At 37.1% G+C, this 17,813-nt stretch overlaps 2 protein-coding genes across 2 annotated transcripts in view; one reads left to right on the top strand and one right to left on the bottom strand.

The window, feature by feature from the left end:
- Positions 1-17,813, bottom strand: part of LOC126366549 (uncharacterized protein KIAA0930 homolog) — a 40,629-nt gene that overhangs the window by 8,480 nt on the left and 14,336 nt on the right. Inside the window, exons 5-6 of the mRNA XM_050009701.1 lie at positions 9,307-9,447; positions 602-850 (exon numbers count right to left, since the gene is read on the bottom strand). Coding sequence (XP_049865658.1) covers positions 602-850; positions 9,307-9,447 — 390 coding nt within the window. The remainder of the gene's footprint in view (positions 1-601; positions 851-9,306; positions 9,448-17,813) is intronic.
- LOC126366522 (phosphatidylcholine:ceramide cholinephosphotransferase 2-like) overlaps positions 1-17,813 on the top strand; it is a 112,077-nt gene that overhangs the window by 82,679 nt on the left and 11,585 nt on the right. The gene's annotated exons all lie outside the window — the stretch shown is intronic.

Raw genomic sequence — 17,813 nt, 5'->3', positions numbered from 1 at the left:
GTTTGAAAACATAAGCGTCATTTAATTACTTCCTTTGAGGACAAAACAAATGTGTTGTATTTTACATTCAATAAATGAAATGAGGATAAAAACCAGAAGCTCAAATGTACGCAGCGGCGCTGTTGAGTGTTCCCGAATTTTGTCAGTTCCCCATACTGGGCAGCTAAAATTCGTGATAAATTGCTATAAAATGTGAAGCAACGTGAAGTGTATCCCGTCTGAAGGATGAGTTACGAAAAAGAAAAACCATCAGTTGAATAAAGGCAGTTTTGATTGAAAATTAGTTTTTATAAGTTTTCTTCGTTCCGATCTTTAGAGAATAAATATAACAGTTTATTAGATTTTGCAGTTAAATGCTGCGCAAAAGGTTATAGTGTAAAAATATAACCAAAATAATAAATGTTTCTTTACTCAAATAGTATAATAGGAACTGTCAAAATTTCAGCATACACACCAATAGCGACACCTCATCCTCATTGGAATGCAAGTTGCGAATTATTATAAAGAGAAAGTGGTTAACTTCATTTATTCATTAAATACACACTCGTTTTCACCAAAAATGGGGTTTGAATTAACATGACGTGTTTGAAGCAAGGCATACCTGGTGGCGATAGACGAACATCTCCTCGGGATCGTCTTCATAGTCCGAGTCCCACATGTCAGTGTTGGCCAGCCCAGGTTCGGACGATGGGGTCTCGATGCCCGACCCTCGAGGCTTGGACACCGCCATCTCCGCGTGTCCCTTGCCACAGGGTCCCTTCATCCTGACGAACTCGCACCGCGCCGCCGCACTCCCGCCTAACAACCCGAACGACATCCGCGCCGCCACTTTTGTTGACAGCGACGATTGCTGGAAATACAGAAAATGAATAATAAATATTAAGATTTATTTAATATTGAGCCACTGGCTAACGTAAAAACTAAAATCTATCTATCTACTCAGTCTGTGTTCACCCACTGATGGGTATAGGCTTCCTCTCTTTCACGCCATCCTTTCCGATCCTCTGTTTCCGATCAAGTATCATCCATTGCTTTCCGGCGTACCTCACAATGTCATCCGACCACCGGGCAGGTGGTCTGCCTCGATATCGCATACCATCCCTTGGCCACCATTCAGTCACAGCCTTAGTCCATCTGTTGTCTACGCGTCTTGCCAAGTATCCTGACCATCTCCACTTTAGCCTAGCTAATTAAAGATCCCACAAATAGCAACATGCTATGCAACAATAATTACGATGTTAGTAGGAATTTTGGTACTGGCGATATAATATTTACTTGTTATGAATTGCTTATCAAAAAAATGAGGTTGGAATGTTTGTAACGGACTATCTTACTGTGAAATTCCAAGAGTTAGTAGTACAAAATATAACATGTTTTTTCGCGGTGTTGACGGATGTATGGAATTTGACAAGCTCAAATAGGTATAATATGCAGAATAGGTATAGTATGTCGTAGACTTTTCTTTATTTTTTGATATCCGAAACTATATAGAAGGAAAGTGTTCCAATATATTTACTACCACCGTGAGTCATCCAGCTACTTTAAAATATGACGTCAATACGTAGCAAGACGTTTACCATACCCTGACAACAAAGAAAGGGCCATGTAATTGGGGGGTGTTGCGCCGAGTGAACTGCCAAGACACGGATTTGGGCCGACGACCCTTACCCTTAGTGCATGACTCAACGAACTCAGTTTCTTATTAAGTACACTACTAATGTACGATATTGATTATATACAGTTTTGTTGTGGCCGTAATGTCTTTTCAAAACATGACGAACTATGTATTGGGCAATGGGCGATAACCGGACCGTACGGTTCATCACATCTAATTTGGATGGAATATCCGCCCCCTCGGCACGGGTTCCGCGACGCGCGCAATGCGAATTATATCGCGGCACGGGTGCTGTGCCGAGGAGGTTGGAGTGGTAGCGATTGTTCTGCTTCTCCCGTATGGGTTTTGCGATAAATAACCTACCTCATCTACCGTGAACCGTGAAAGATACTACATACTTAAGTAAATAGTAGCCGCGACGGACCGCTTAAAAATCGCAGATGGTTTTCCTCCTAGTTTAATTGATATTTTTATAATAATTATTGTAAGGAAAACCTCAACATGATTAGGAAAGGATAAATAAATGAGTAGGTGCATTCTAAAAATAATGAATAAATTAACTGCGTTATTAGTGGACGTAAAGGGCTTGTAAGCTTTTCTTTTTGGCCATATTGTTAAAACCGATTTAGGTATTACGAATAAGAATTTTGGTGGTTATCTCCACACCGTTAAGGATCGTGAGTTGTGTCTGCCAATTTGCCTGTACGAATACAAATTTATACTTTATCGCACCAAAACAAGGAAAAAATTACAAAAATAACATTCCAATCTAATCTATCGAACATCCCAATGAACCAGTTGCCCGATGTCCACCATACAAGCTGTATCCACATCAGAATCAGCTCTTGTGTTACACTCGTTTTTATTGGATCGATTCACCCCTCCTGTGAGGGATGAGGAGGGAAGGGTAAGGGTGAGGAGGGCTTGAGGGGAGGGACGTCAGAATGGAGGGCGGCAATCAACAAGTCGGTGGCGACGCCGCGACGCGACAGAAGCCATGTGCCTGAGCTGCCATTATGAATTTAACAGAATAGGATAGATACCTGGGTCAAAAACAAATAATAAAAATCGAATTTTCAAATAAAAATCTCAAGTTTCAAATGATTCAATACAATCACTTTTTTTTTCTACTTGTTTACATATTAATAAAACCAATATTTTACCACTTTCTAAAGGGGTGGCAGTGGCTGGGTGGTACTGTATGACGTCATAGTACTCATTTTCATACAAATTCCATGCTACTATTTGTGTTTTGACTTTGAGTTTTGAAAAGTAGTTTAGTATAATAACATCATCCCCTCATACTACAACAATACCTATTGTTGTTGTTATCTATTGTAACTGATAACAACTACTAGCATAACTTATGACCTGCCGTGATTTTACTTAAGTAGTTATATTTTCCCTGGACTCTTAGTATCAATTGTAAAGTACACACACCACTAAGTCATCATCAGCCCATTAACGTCCCCACTACTGGGGCACGGGCCTTCCCTATGGATGGATAGGGAGATCGGGCCTTAAACCATCACGCGGGCCCAGAATTGATGGTTATTAACGACTGCTAATGCAGCCGGGACCAACGGCTTAACGTGCCTTCCGAAGCACGGAGGAGATGAAAACTTTTTTTTTGTGGTCACCCATCCTATGACCGGCCTTTGCGAAAGTTGCTTAACTTCAACAATCGCAGACCGATCGCGTTTACCGCTGCGCCATCGAGCTCCTCAACCACTAAGTACGTATATGGTGACATTTACAAAAGGTTAAACACCCAAACAAACCTTTCAAATATTAAATTATTCTGACTAAAGCCATATCGATAAACATGTAAGTACATTTAAAGAAATGTCGTTTTACTTAAAAATAAAACTTATGTATAAATTATAACCCGAGTAACGTAATGACAGAGGGCATAATATCCCCGGTCTTGCGGGGGTGTTGTGCTGACGTCATTCGCTATACTACGCATCTACGAGTTTTCGACTCAGATTTAGGTCAAGAAAACTAAGTTTCGGACAGTATGTGTACCGTTGGGACCTGACTTATGAACTTAGCGGTAGATAGATAGATAGATAAAATACTTTATTGAGCACAATGGGCACAAAATACAGACATAAGGACAATATATACAGAAAAGCACAACAGGCGGCCTTTACACAGACAGGCTTTAGGCAGGTAGCCTTTTCAACATTTAAGCGCTTTGACGAGTCTGTTATTATTCATCAATCTAACTCATATACTAGTACTGTACCGCATTTCTGACTAAATTACTTACAATTCTAGTCATGATTACAGGTTCATTACTTGTCATTACTGCGGAAGAGTAATAGGTAACAATTCCATATCTACTTTTAACCCCTTAAATGCCGGAACGCGGATCTCGACCAGACACAATGTAAAATCTATTGTGTCTGGTATCTCGGCATATGAGAGGTTAATTCATAGAATTGCTGTAACATGTAAATTCATTGCTTAGCGTGATTGCACCGTAGTTACTAGGCTACCAGCAAACAGAAGAGTACAATGAAATGCTATATCCCACCCAAGGACGGGAGCTGGCGCCGCGTCGCGCCTCAGCCTGCCGTCATACACTCCGATATCCAGTACTTACACTATGACTCATAACTTGGCGAGGGGAGACAAAATTATGAGGAAACATCGTCAGGGCTCTTACTCATTTCGACTGCACACCGAAAAAGGTTTTTTTATATAACGCTATCGAGTTTTGACAACCCAGTATTATTAGGTAACAACTGCATATTAGTAGTATCTATGTCGCAATTGTATTATTTGATTATATTACGGCTAGTCGATTTCCAATTAGCCGGACTGTCACTGCGATACGTTATACCTACAATAAGCCGGTCCACTTTCAGCTGCATTATTCTAAATTATAATTCAAAATCGAAAACTTGTTATCTTGACTACGACTTTGTGACTGTTCCACATATTGGGATAAATAGAAATCGTTTAATTGCACGTGAATTATATACAACCCGACTGCGACATCTGTATTACAATATAGCATCACTTGATATAGAAGTCCTCGGGTTGATACAATGAGCTATTATGGTGACAGGTTCAAATGTCACACCCGATATCTTCTAATAAATAAAAACGAAATACTTACCATTCACTGATTAATCCCTAAATCTCAGATATAACACGTAGAAACTTGAGGTAAGTAGGTTCCTTATAAGGTGTAGACATCCGCTATAAATTTTACGAAACTCCACCCCTAAAGGGGTAAAACGGGGGTTGAAAGTTTGTGTGAAAGTCCTATGTTTTTGAATTAAGAGACGCCATGCGTACGAAATCACGGGCGAACGCTCGTAAATATATATTATTTATATTATTATAATAGTCTTTTGTATCGTGGTCGTAAACATATCTGATATAACATTGCAATGTACTGTAAATACCGATATTTTTATCGATACGACCTTCCAAAGTTATTCACCCCTCGGTGGCATAACATAGCCAGTATAGTTTTGTCCAAAGTTCCCATCTCTTAAAATTATTATGAACGATGCGTCATAGTATAAGTTCTGTTCTGAGGTCTAACTATGACCTTCTTTGGTAACCTCAGACGTTATCGACCGATGTCCTACTGATTTAAAATAATGGTCAAATCAAGTTGCTTTGGTTTAGGAATATCAACGGGAAATACATAACATTATTAGACACGGAAAAAATGTTAATTATTATTTCCAAAAAAATAGTGACAAACAACTGTGTATTACTAATAAAACACTTTTTTGTACTAATATTTTATCACAGTATATTTATTATTTTTTAACTAGACAATAATCATTTTTTACAGTGTATCACCTCCTAAGGCCAAGATTTCCAGACACAATAATTAAACAATGGGGTTTGGATTTTAAAAGGACATTCGGTCTTACGACTATATAGACATAACTGTCGTAAGCTAGGTTAACCAACAGATAAGTATGATGTAATAAATCTACGTTTCAATTACCTTGTTTGGTGACCTTCATTAATACAAACATCTATCCAAAGTTTTAATTTGACTGTCAAACTTATGACGCAAAAACAACTCTACGTGAGGAATTTCCATAAAATTAATTATATATACGAACAAAACTCGTCAAGTAATCACCTCATTTGGAATTATCGGCTCATTTGATGCCATAGGTATTCTCGAAGTGTAAGAAAACACGGGCACGGGATATGCGCCGCGCGCGACGCGAATTATATGGAAGACTTCAAGTAATAGCCGTACGACGTTTATCCACGTAGATAGCATTCGCTGCGTCTATTGGTCAAAGACCTCGATATAATTTGAGCCGGAACCCGTGGCGCCCGTGCTAGTCATAACAGCTAAGGTCGCGGTCGAAACCACAAAAGCATTGACAATTCTCAAAACAATAAGTCTGATGATCTACTGCGCGTAAAAGACGAAAAAAATCGCGACGTAAAACTTATATAACTTGTATTTTTTCTTTCTTATATTAACAACCTTACCGATTGCAATATTCAAGGACAAAGCCGTAGACAAACGCAGAATCGGTGGATCATTCGTCGAAACCTTGTAGAAAACATAAAAAATAGCCATAAAAACTAAACAAGCAACAACGAGAATACCATGGCGAGATACAATGGTGAATTTCCAGATGTCAATTAGGTATTACCTGCTGGTACCTATAACGCCAAAGATAGAGGATAGTTCGCTTTATGGACACTGAATTCAATATTTTTTTAAGTGTAGCTTGTAGCTTACAGGACCTAAACGCAGAACTTGCTAATTTATTTGATTTTTCATAAATAATCACGTAATGACTACTTCTATCGGTGTTTGACTTTTTAAGTTCTTACTGCAATGAAATTAAATTGCGCGTATTTAAACGCATGCAGTAACTATCCAATCATACTAATAAATGTAAAGACATCGTAAAAAAACAATTACAATAATTAATGTCCGGAAATCTGATTAAGTATAGCAATAGGCATCTACCAACGTTTGTTTCATTGTTCTATCCTTTACATTAAGAAAGCATAAAACAATAAAAAAATAGATACTGACATTAATTCCGCAAGGAACCTAACCCTAATCAGTAGCATTGTGTAGTTCAACATTTACGCGTATTAACTACCTACCTTCTGCCATATGGACAATAATCGCCATGTAAATGAGACAACGCCATAAACATTCATTTTCCATTGCGCAATCCTTGTCGAAGCGGCGATAAGTCTCGCGCAAAAACGTCAAGGTCACACTGCCATAAAAACAAAATGGCTAACAGTTGTTTGGCTTCCTAATCACTGTGCGACTGATTAACCGAGCTGACAGGCTTCCGTTGTGGGGTATTGACTTCTAATCCTGGGTACCTAAAGAGGGAAGTTTGATTAAAGTCTGCCTGTATTTACATCCTTGTTGACTCAAGAACTTAGAACTTGGATATGTATGTGTTGTACAAGACAACTTGGATTTTGTGTTGATATGTCATTTGTCTTTATGGACGCAGGACCTTAGATATTTCTACTGGTTGTTCGGCTAATTTCATCATCAAATTTCTACTTTCAATTCCGAAAATATATCTATTTATCCCGCAAAATACTTATCATATATGTTTCTAATTACTCCGTGTAGATTATTTCGATAAGCTGAATAGCTGAGATAAAACCACGACACAATCTCTCATAAAACGAAGGATTTATGCTTAAGTATATGTAATGGATGTAATCTTTTGTATTGTTACGATAGCTGAATTTATCTACTGAAGCCAATTATATACAATTATTATTATATAAGCGATTGTTCAACAAAACCTTATCTATTGATAAGGAATTAACAGATCGCCTAGTAACCTATAGTAACTAACGATAGAAAAGTTTAACATAATAACATAACATAGGTGTATAACATATAAAAATCGAATAAATAAAAAAAAAAGAATTAAGTCTGCTGTGAAACAAGCCACTTTTTTTAGGATTATATACGTACTAGCTTTTGCCCGCGGCTTCGCTCGCGTTACATTCGGGGTAAACCCCGAAATTGCGAATAGTCCCTCTTTTAAGGGTCTGGGGGGCAGATTTCCAAAAAAAAATCTGCAAAATAGTCCGCAACCCAATTTTTAGCTTTGTACCTTGAAAATTGAGGAATGCTCCGTACAAACTTTCACCCCAAGTGGGGGAACCCCCCCACTTCCCTTAAATGGGGGTTGGAAGTATTTTTTTTCTCTTTCTAACCAGAAAGGGACAAAAATTACCCTATGTCACTCCCCATCACTTCAACTATTTCCACTTAAAATCACGCCAATTCATCGCTCCGTTTTGCCGTAAAAGTCGGACAAACAAACAGACAGACACATACATACACTTTCACATTGTTGTAGATACTTACAAGAATAAACTAGAAACATTCCAATTCATTCCGAAAAATATCGCTTCGCTAGTGTAGTACTCGTACAAATTCCGATTTGAAAACGATACGTTCTAGAACGGCGATATATTTCAAACAAGTCGGCATGCCTCCCTTGGGAGGGTCGTCACTCCGAGAGGATTTCTTGAAAGCACTCGCCATTCCATAAGTTCCCTCTCAACACTCGTTCTACATTTAGCTACTGAAACATTTTTCTTTTATGTTATTAAGGGAATATATATGATTACAACAAAATTTATAATAGCACCAAAAACCAGTTTGGAAAAGATGTACGAGTAGGTAGAAGAATATAGCGTGAATTCCAATATAAAGTGTACATTTTTAAACAAATTTCACCAACGTCGATTACGTATGATCTAACCTACTGCAAACTGTCTGAGCTCAAAAATTAACGGCATTCCTGTAAATTAAAATTAATAGACACAGGCGCGCTTGGTGTAGATAAAATTCAAAATTTTACAGCCGTTCCGTAAATGTTTAAGTCATTATAGTAATTCCTCAATCTTAAATTATTACAGCGATTTGCCTATAGCTTCTTAACCATTGTTCTAAACTAGTAACTCTTAAAAAGTTATGCATCTGTAGGAGCAAATATTCCACAATATCTCTTCTGTACAGTTTCCTAGCTATAGGTTCTATGAAATCTTATCCAACTTCATAAAAAGAAAAGATAAAAAAAGCTATGCCGTATTGGACAGGAAGCCAAAAAAACGTAACACGTTATGTGGTTACGAGAAGTAGGGGAGAATGGTTGAGATAAGCAGCCGCCTATCTTCCCAAGCATGCGTAAAAATCAACAACAAGAATGTGTCCTTTTAGCATGATGGGCCATAATATGAGCGACTAGCTGATAACCTGGCACCATGAGGTTCATAATCCATCTTAGAACTTCATATCAAAGTGACCCATTATTTGTGTCTGTCCAACCCATTACGGATCACGGGCGCAAATTTACGTAGGTATAACATAACTATAAAAAATACTTTACTACACACACAGGAAATACAAAATTACAAGCAAAGATAAATACGAGTACATTAGGCGGCCTCACTGCGTAGTAGCAATCTCTTCCAGGCAAACTTTGGTTTAAGAATATACGTATGTACAGTCATGAGCAATATCATGTACCCACTTTAAAACCCTAAAACTATCATACTTGACATTTAATGAGACTTACGGTTAAATTTGTCAAAAAAGTTAATTTGACATGGTTTCAAAGTGTACTTATACATATTAGTACTTGTGACCGTATGTGTGTAATAATGTATATAAAAGATGCACTTACCCTGGAGTCGTAGACCCTGGTGAGCGCGTCATACCGTATGGAGCCGAGGAAGATCACAGCCTGTGTGCCACCGCCGCGTCCGCGCGCCACCAGCTCCACGCACACCATCTCCCCGTCCCGCACCACTATGTCGCAGAATACCTGACGAAATTAATAATACTTTTAATTAAATAATATTTAGACCAAAAACAAGTGGTCAAGGACCTGGGTTACGTCAAGAAATGTCAAACAACAATATTGCTTTTTTTTACTTTTTATCCCCCCTGTGCTTGTCAATACCTCTGAAAACGACACGTCCGATAGAGAGAAGTAGAAGAGAAAAGCAAAGAAGGGAGACTCCACCATCAGATGGGGATAATAAATGCCAAGGAGAGAGAGAGAGAATAAATAATATTTTGAGCAATGGACCCTTGTTCATGATGGCGTCCTTTGTAGATAGCAAACAAAAATACATGTGTGTATTATTGTATTTAGCACAGACGCTGTAATTTAAGCACACATACAAAATTGTGCTAAGAGTGATTGGCACTACGATGATGATTGGATTTAATAAAAAAAAGATGATACAATAACGGGCTAGAATTTGCCTCCAATTTATAAAATTTAATAAATTTAGCTCTTTGAAATTTTAAAACTGGCTCAATGCTCAAACTCAGAATGCTCGAAATCGTGACTGTTTCCACTTTTTGGAGTCACTTCATGATTTTTATCAACTTTCTCCACCAAACTCGTATAGTTGCATTCCGGTCCCCTACTAATACTACAAATGAAAGGCTATCAACCTTTCAAACATTTAAGAGGGGACATTAAAAACGTACCCCAATGCGGGTACTTATTAGATGTATTAATTTTAATCAATAAATAGCCTTTATTGTGTAATCAGACGACCATTTTATTCGATGCAACCTTGAAAACAGATCGGATAAACCAGCACGCTCGGATAAAACGAGTAGGCAAACGAAATCCGATTATAGGGATAAACTTCATCGGAACAGCGAAGGATAATGAAGGATTAAGCACTAAACCCTCTAACAGACTAGAATTAAGCGCGATACATTGACCAAATAGTCGCTCAGTTGGTTTGACCGTGAGCCTATCAATCTTACGGCATTTAACGAATTTATAATCCATTAATGTTAGAGAGACCGTTTGACATTCCACACGGCTATTTTTCTCGATTGTTCATTGACTCGAGAATCGTTATCTGTTCCGGAGGCGTATAGTCATGTGCTTTCAAACCATGCCAGATACGACGCAATCAGTCAAACGGCTGATGACATCGCGAACAAGGTGATATGATAACTTTGAAATTCCTACTTCGAACGACGTTGGTATACTTACATAAACTCACCAAAAGCATGGCGAACACACAATTGTTCCAACATTATTTTGTTGGTCAACTTTTTACTTTTTTGTCGAGGCTACAGATAACAGAACAATTATTATTGCATTTTAAATGATCTAATCTACATTGATTTACATTATCGTTATTGTTTTACTAATAAGATGTATGTTGCCAAGTAATTAGTCAAAGACCTGGTAACATAAGCTCACGATTATGCTCCCAATTGGGGTAATCAGAGGTACATTCATCGTATGATGAACTAAGTGCCCAGTGCCCACACCTCACTAGGTTTCTGTTAGACTAACGTGATAGGTAGTGAGCCGTATCGACGTCAACAATGGCCAAAATAATTGTCTTAGTGAAAATTGCACGTAGGATAAATTAATAACTCATTACCTCATTTTCTAATAGGTAGTAGTGTCAATAGTAGTGTAGTAGTAGTAGTGCTCTTAAATTGATGATGATGATGAGTAGTATCAATATACGAGATACGAAACGCAGAAACACAGGTAGGTTTTTATCAAATTCGTTATCAGCAATCCTAATATGACCAAGGCTACCGGGTGCGTTGTACGATTTATCACTTCACTCGTTGCTTCTAGTTTACTATTTTTATTACCTTAGTATATCACTTGTAAAAATTATTCCCCTAAAATGCACATAATTAATACGCGATCACAATAAACTAGGCAACCGCTGATAAACAATGACGACATGATAATATGAATCAAAGTGGACTGTTCCACTACGCTAATGACTCACGCGTGATTATGTCCGGTTAACGTTATTGTAAACTGTCTGTAATGTTTAAAAATAATTAGATTTATTTTCAAATACAAGCACGTGGGTAACTCGTGCCAATTGAAAGGAGAGAGCTACCAGCAAGTGATATAAGCGCACAACGCACTGGAAGTAATTCGTATTCGAGATAAAACTGCATGAAAGTAGATACAATGCGACACAAAGCGTGCACAATGTGTGTCGTGTACAATGAGTAATTCAGCAACCTACCCTGTACAACTTATTTCACGCTCTTTTTACAAGGATGTGATACAAACTATTTTTAATGTTTATGAAAAGATAAAATCGTATCCAAACTCACAATGTTTCTAAGAAATAAAAATATGTGTGTTTTTACGAACTTCTCGAATGCACGACAGATGAGAACACACACACACACACAGACAGATCGTCAGATGCAAAATAAAGTAAAACTAAGTAGTTATGTGCAGTCCGCGATAAGATAAGCTTTAAGAACGCCATACTTTTTCTTTCGGATCTGCGCATTGGATCGGTTGCAATCAAACGTAGTGAACAAACCTAGTTAACCTTATAAAATGTTAGTATTTGAGTCAACTTAATCCATTTCAGACTAATGCAATAAATAACTTGTATATTAATAGCTTAATTGTTGTCACAATTCATCCAGAGCTGAGGGCTTCAATTAGTGCATCAACGATAATTGGATGCTGATCCCTGAAGTATCAAACTCACTCAGCATTTCTAATTATGTTCAATTATCAATACAAACAAACATAATATCCATAATGATTTATATTTAAGGTATTTACAACACGTCTATCATTAATTAATGACTAAGAGGATTAATAAAATCACTGACATAAATAATGTGGAATATAACTACTTATGTAAATCATACAGGAAAGACTGACTAACACTTATGCAGAATAGATAAGTAATACTAAGATTTTTGCATATTACTAAGAGGGATCTTTGATCCGCTCAGTGGGTAGTTCATCGGGCATATACCTACCTATCTCAAAATATTACGAATAATGTTTAATACAATTTTGTTGAAATTGCTATAACCAATCGTTGAAAAATATTAAACATAGTAACTACCGAAGCATACTTATTTCTTAGAGTAAAGGAAACTCTGTTCTATAACAGAATGTAAAAGTACCATAAATCTTTGTAGAGTTGGCATCGCGCCACTAGCCGGTAAGCGTCGGCTATACAATAACAAACAAGTGCGCTCTGCTAGGCTAAAAAAAAAACAACTCGACGAATACACCGAGTTCATTACTACTACAATTCTTCTAGACTTTAAAAAATAAATATAGCTCCGCAAGTATAGTTAGGTCATTTGGCAATGTCGCTGTTAAAACATAACATCGCAAGTCGAAAATCCCAGCTATCCTTGTTGACCACAATGGATTTCCGCAAAGTAACGCCTCATCATATACCTAGCCTTATCCCGTTTTTCACTGGGTCCGCTAACCTAACCTGATGTTTGGACAGGAACTTCCAACCCGCGAAGGGAAAACCAGCCCAATACAGGTTAGATCACATACCTCCGGAAAACAATCGCAAGGAACGTCTGATTCGATTAAATTAATTATCACTAAGTAGTTTTCATCTTGATAATCAAAATACCTAATTTACGATAACGACTGGAAACTACAAGTTTAAAAACTAAAAAACGTCTTTGATCGCTCAAAGAGACCTGAACGCTTCGCAGAAGAAAATTATGTTACATTTCATTAGGTATACACTGCACATTATGACTGATCTATGACTCCTGTCTATTTATTAACTCCTCCACAACGATAACAGATGACGTTATAATAGGTCTGCAGCTCGCGGATTCGACGTCATGCATGACTCACAGTTGACTAGTACGACCTGACCAATCTCATACTTCCAACGGTCGCGGATAACTGCCGCTGACTCAACTTCTTAAAATATCTGTAAAGTTGGGTTTTCACTACACGAGTGCTCTCGGACCGAGTGCACTTGGATAACTTACTACTCGTACTCGGTCTACTCGAGCACTCACATTGGATGCCGATGTCGGAGTGCGCTCGCTTCATGTGTTTACACTCTACGATTAGCGTTTCTACTCGATGAATCTGAGGCTACTCGCTCGGAGAGTACTTTTATAGTCAATATTCAACTTAATGACATCGAAATAGTCTTATCTTATCTTATTTAGCCTATACGATCCCACTGCTGGGCAAAGGCCTCCCCTTGATTTTTCCACTCCTCTCGACTTTGCCCGATCTCCGGCCAATCCTGCCGATAAGCATTGAGGTCGTCACACCATCTTTTACGCGGTCTTCCTGAACTTCTATGCCCGCCCTGAGGTATCCAGTGAGTAACGACTCGAAATAGTATTTTATTTAAATAAAACGACTGTTTTCGAAAATTAATCATTCTCCTAATCGTTGCAAATTCGATGAACGGCTACCTGCTTCGTTCTCATTTTCCCGTATATTCATTTTTCCTGTTATTATGATCGACCTTGTACATTACCACATTCCAGCTTACTAATCAGATATTGTTTTTTATATATAAAACATCCAGAAACGGAACAAATCTGCCAATACGCAGTATGTTTACAACAGACGTTATCGATTTAAAGGCCGGTCCAAATAGTAGATGATTCTCTGCCAAATTTTAGTAGGTTAGGTAAATATTACATAGTTCTTGTGTAGCTTTAGCAATTTATTATGCATTGAAATTCAAACATTCCATGTGTGACTGGCTTAATATATCTACATAATAACTTGCTGTTCAATTAACGATAGCAAGCCGTAAATTAAAATAAATACCATTAGCAAAACATGTAACTTAACAGATATTGGACTTAAAAAGTACTTAATTAAAAGACGACTTCAAAATCTGTGTAATAAAAAGTAAGAATTATATTTTGTTAATAAAATGTTAGGATCTTAATAATGAATGATATACACATACTATTAAAAACCTCTAACGGCTTATAGAACGGCCGGGGCAACCGGCGTTGTTCATATTCGCTTCTTTCATACAAAAGACATCAACGAGATCATTGTTTTTGTTTCATAATGTTGTTTTAACCTAAACTTTAAAACTATTGAGCCAATTCTGATGAAACTTGCATTATTTTCTAAGTTTGAAATAGTGCAAGTAAAGGTCAAAACAAAACAGATGCAGTAGCTTGTTTGTTTACATTTTCTCAGATTATAAATTGTGTATTTTTGACCTTTTGAATCTGTGTTCTATTTTGGACGAAAGTGATAAACAAGAATAACAAACAGGACATGCAGGTGCGGTTATTGCTACCATGTTATCTTTTTATGGTCGGCTTGGCGTTGCTCTTTAAATTTCATTTGCACTGTTATTGAAGGCTGTATGCATAATTTAGATGTGCACTTCGTACTACTAGCAAATTGGTGTTCTAAATACGAATTCATAAGCAAAGCAAGTTGAATACTATGAGGTACATGACTTTGGCAGTGTAATCTCAGTTTGCCATTCAAACCAAAGGGCTCACATGCCCATCATTGGCCAGTAAAAGACTGTTTATTTTTTATGTACATAAAATACTTATTGAATTTATATATTATGATAAATAGCTAATACATATGTAATAAAAAATAGCCAACTATTTTCGAAAAGCGAATAATTATTAAAAAGAAATCATCTATATCATGTTCCTTTTGTCTGTTTTATTGTGTACAAATAAATAAATAGGTACATAATACTGGCACAAAAACTAAGATCATGACTTGCATCAAAAATGCCTCGCCGGGTACAACGTATAATAACACTTGTAGGGTGATATAGAGGTCGTTCACGAGGCGGAGGCGTGCTAGGGATAAATGGGAGCGAGCCTGGAACCATTCCAGACGCGCCAGCAACTGGAGCGCGGCATAATAACGCCCTCCGACCCGCGTAGCTGGGTCACTAGGGGTAGCAATGAGCTTATCTATATATATAAGAGCGAAAGGTCACTCACTCACTCTCCGAAACTTCAAGTGCTAGGAGTCTCAAATTTTCACATAGAACTTTTAGCTGTTTACATAGTATAATGTACCGGCTGGCTATCGTTTTCAATTCTAATTAGGCCATTGATACACTCAAATAAATAAACCTTTACTTTAACGATTTCCAGACGCAATAGTAAAACAATAGGGTTAAGAATTTAAAAGCACATTCTGTCTTACGACTTTAAACTTGTTAAAGCCTATCGATTTGAATTTAAAAACTAAACGTCATTCGTGTATAACACGTATACAATTCAATGTAATATATTTTTATGTACCTACTTACATGACTAACTTTGCTATAAAATCTCTTAGTAATGTGGTTTTCTAAGAGTTTTCCATGCAAACACGACACTCCATCACGACATTGTGTACCCTTTGACTTTACCTTGTGTGGTTGCACGCCAACTTATACTCTATTGCTTTTTATAACTTGTAATTAAATTACTACTTACAAATACAAAATATTTGCCAGCACACACTGTAAATGGACCCATCCATTGTTTATTTTATATTAAGTATTCTTACAATGTTTATAATTTTATGTTATCCTTGTTGTTGCACAATCCCGCACCTTAATATAACATAAATACTTCCTGCCTCTTGTCGCCTTTAAGAAATTGCTGTAGAACAATAAGGCCACCAATTGTGCTGTAATCTTTCCTGTGTATGTTTTAATATTTTTGTTGTATTTATATACAATAAAGACTATTTTATAATAAATGGGCAGTTCATAGAGTGGTGATGGTGCACCAACAAGGGTTTGCAAGTTTCTTTTTTTTGTAAATATTTATTGTAAACAGTTACGTCAATATCTACACAATCTCACGACTTTATAATGTTAAATCGTCAGAAATCCGAATTAGGACAACAATCAACAACACAAGAATCTGTCTGTAATACAAATGTTTAAATGTTATGGGTTTGTTTTAAAACTAGCTAGTTAATTTAATCATGCGAAGTAATTAATTACTTAGAAGCAAATGAGTCGTCTTATTTACAAAGTCTTACGACACCACCGGCTGTTGTACGACTGAACAATAAAACCATGTAGTAAAGTATACTACAGCATACTACACATAAAACTATGCGTACGATAACTAGTGAATGAAAATGAAATATATATCTAGCATTACTAGTATGGTTGACAACTTTTAGCAATAAATTGTGAGTTAATATATTCTTCGAAATGCGCGTTGAGGTGTCAGTGCCGCACATAAATACGTTTAGCAAAGTCGGAAAATTTCGAGAGTTCGAAAGTCCAATCAAACTCAGGGAAAGAGTACTCTAAAGGCGAGCATGACAAGTGAAATTCCGTTGGGTCTTCTTCTAATCCTATTATCCCCTGTTGGGAAGTAGGACTCGAACAACATATATCCACTCCTCGAGATCTTTTGAAGCCTATGTAGCTTGCTCCCATAATTCAAATTAGAAGGTTAAACTAAGGAATATCTGTACATCGCCATCTATATTGTTTTTGGTAAACGTACCCTGGAATATCCCTCATTCTCGGTCAACCGACAGTCGCCAGGTCTTTTGGGCCGTCCCTTTGCGTTTTCCACGTGCACACCAGGTCAGAAAAACGTCCTTACCCCAATGGGAAATAGGCGCGATCTTTATGTATATAGATATGTAGATACGGATACAGATTGATTATGATAACGGTTGGAAAAGTATTATTGATTACAGAAGCACGAGTAGCGCTTTATGATAGACTTGACGACGGCGCATATCATGCGAGTACAACAGCGCTCTCAGCACATAAAACTGTTTATAGTAATGAATTATAATACATAATGCTAATGATAGTCACTTAACTTATGTTCTGTGCTGTACAGTGATTGAAAATTACAAGCAACAAGTATGGCAATAAGGTCTACTATCCTAGACGGATAGAATCTAGTCAGCAGTAACTATCTATTATTGTCTTTACTTATTTATTGCCAACTGCCAATCAGGACTCTATTGTCAGTCGCAAATAGTTCTATTTGCGACTGACTACTGAATGACCTACGATTTGTTTTCAACTCCGTAGCTATTCGCGCGCGCTTAGTAATTGCGTTTTATAATCGTCCAAAACGTTTGTGTTTATTAAGAAACTGCTAACATCTTTCAATCAGTTCTACGATCACATTGTTTTATTTCAATTGTCAGAACAATTTAGATGTTTTGAGCAATAAGACTTTGATTCAGAGTTATGATCATGACATTTATAGGTATTTTAAAGAGCCTAAGGGCATGTATCACCAGTAGCGAGATGAAACATTCTTTAAAAATCTGATCGTCGTGGTCTTACAAAAAATCATCCTAAAATATATCACTTATGACATCTTTATAAGTAGGTAAGTAGGGCTGGTAATTTAATTTGTCTCTTTAGAACTATAGAACCTGTT

Source organism: Pectinophora gossypiella, chromosome 4 (genome assembly GCF_024362695.1).
Source record: "Pectinophora gossypiella chromosome 4, ilPecGoss1.1, whole genome shotgun sequence".
In the NCBI taxonomy this organism is placed as follows: Eukaryota; Metazoa; Arthropoda; class Insecta; order Lepidoptera; family Gelechiidae; genus Pectinophora; species Pectinophora gossypiella.
The sequence above is the reverse complement of the archived record's forward strand: the minus strand, read 5'-3'. Positions and strand labels throughout refer to the sequence as shown.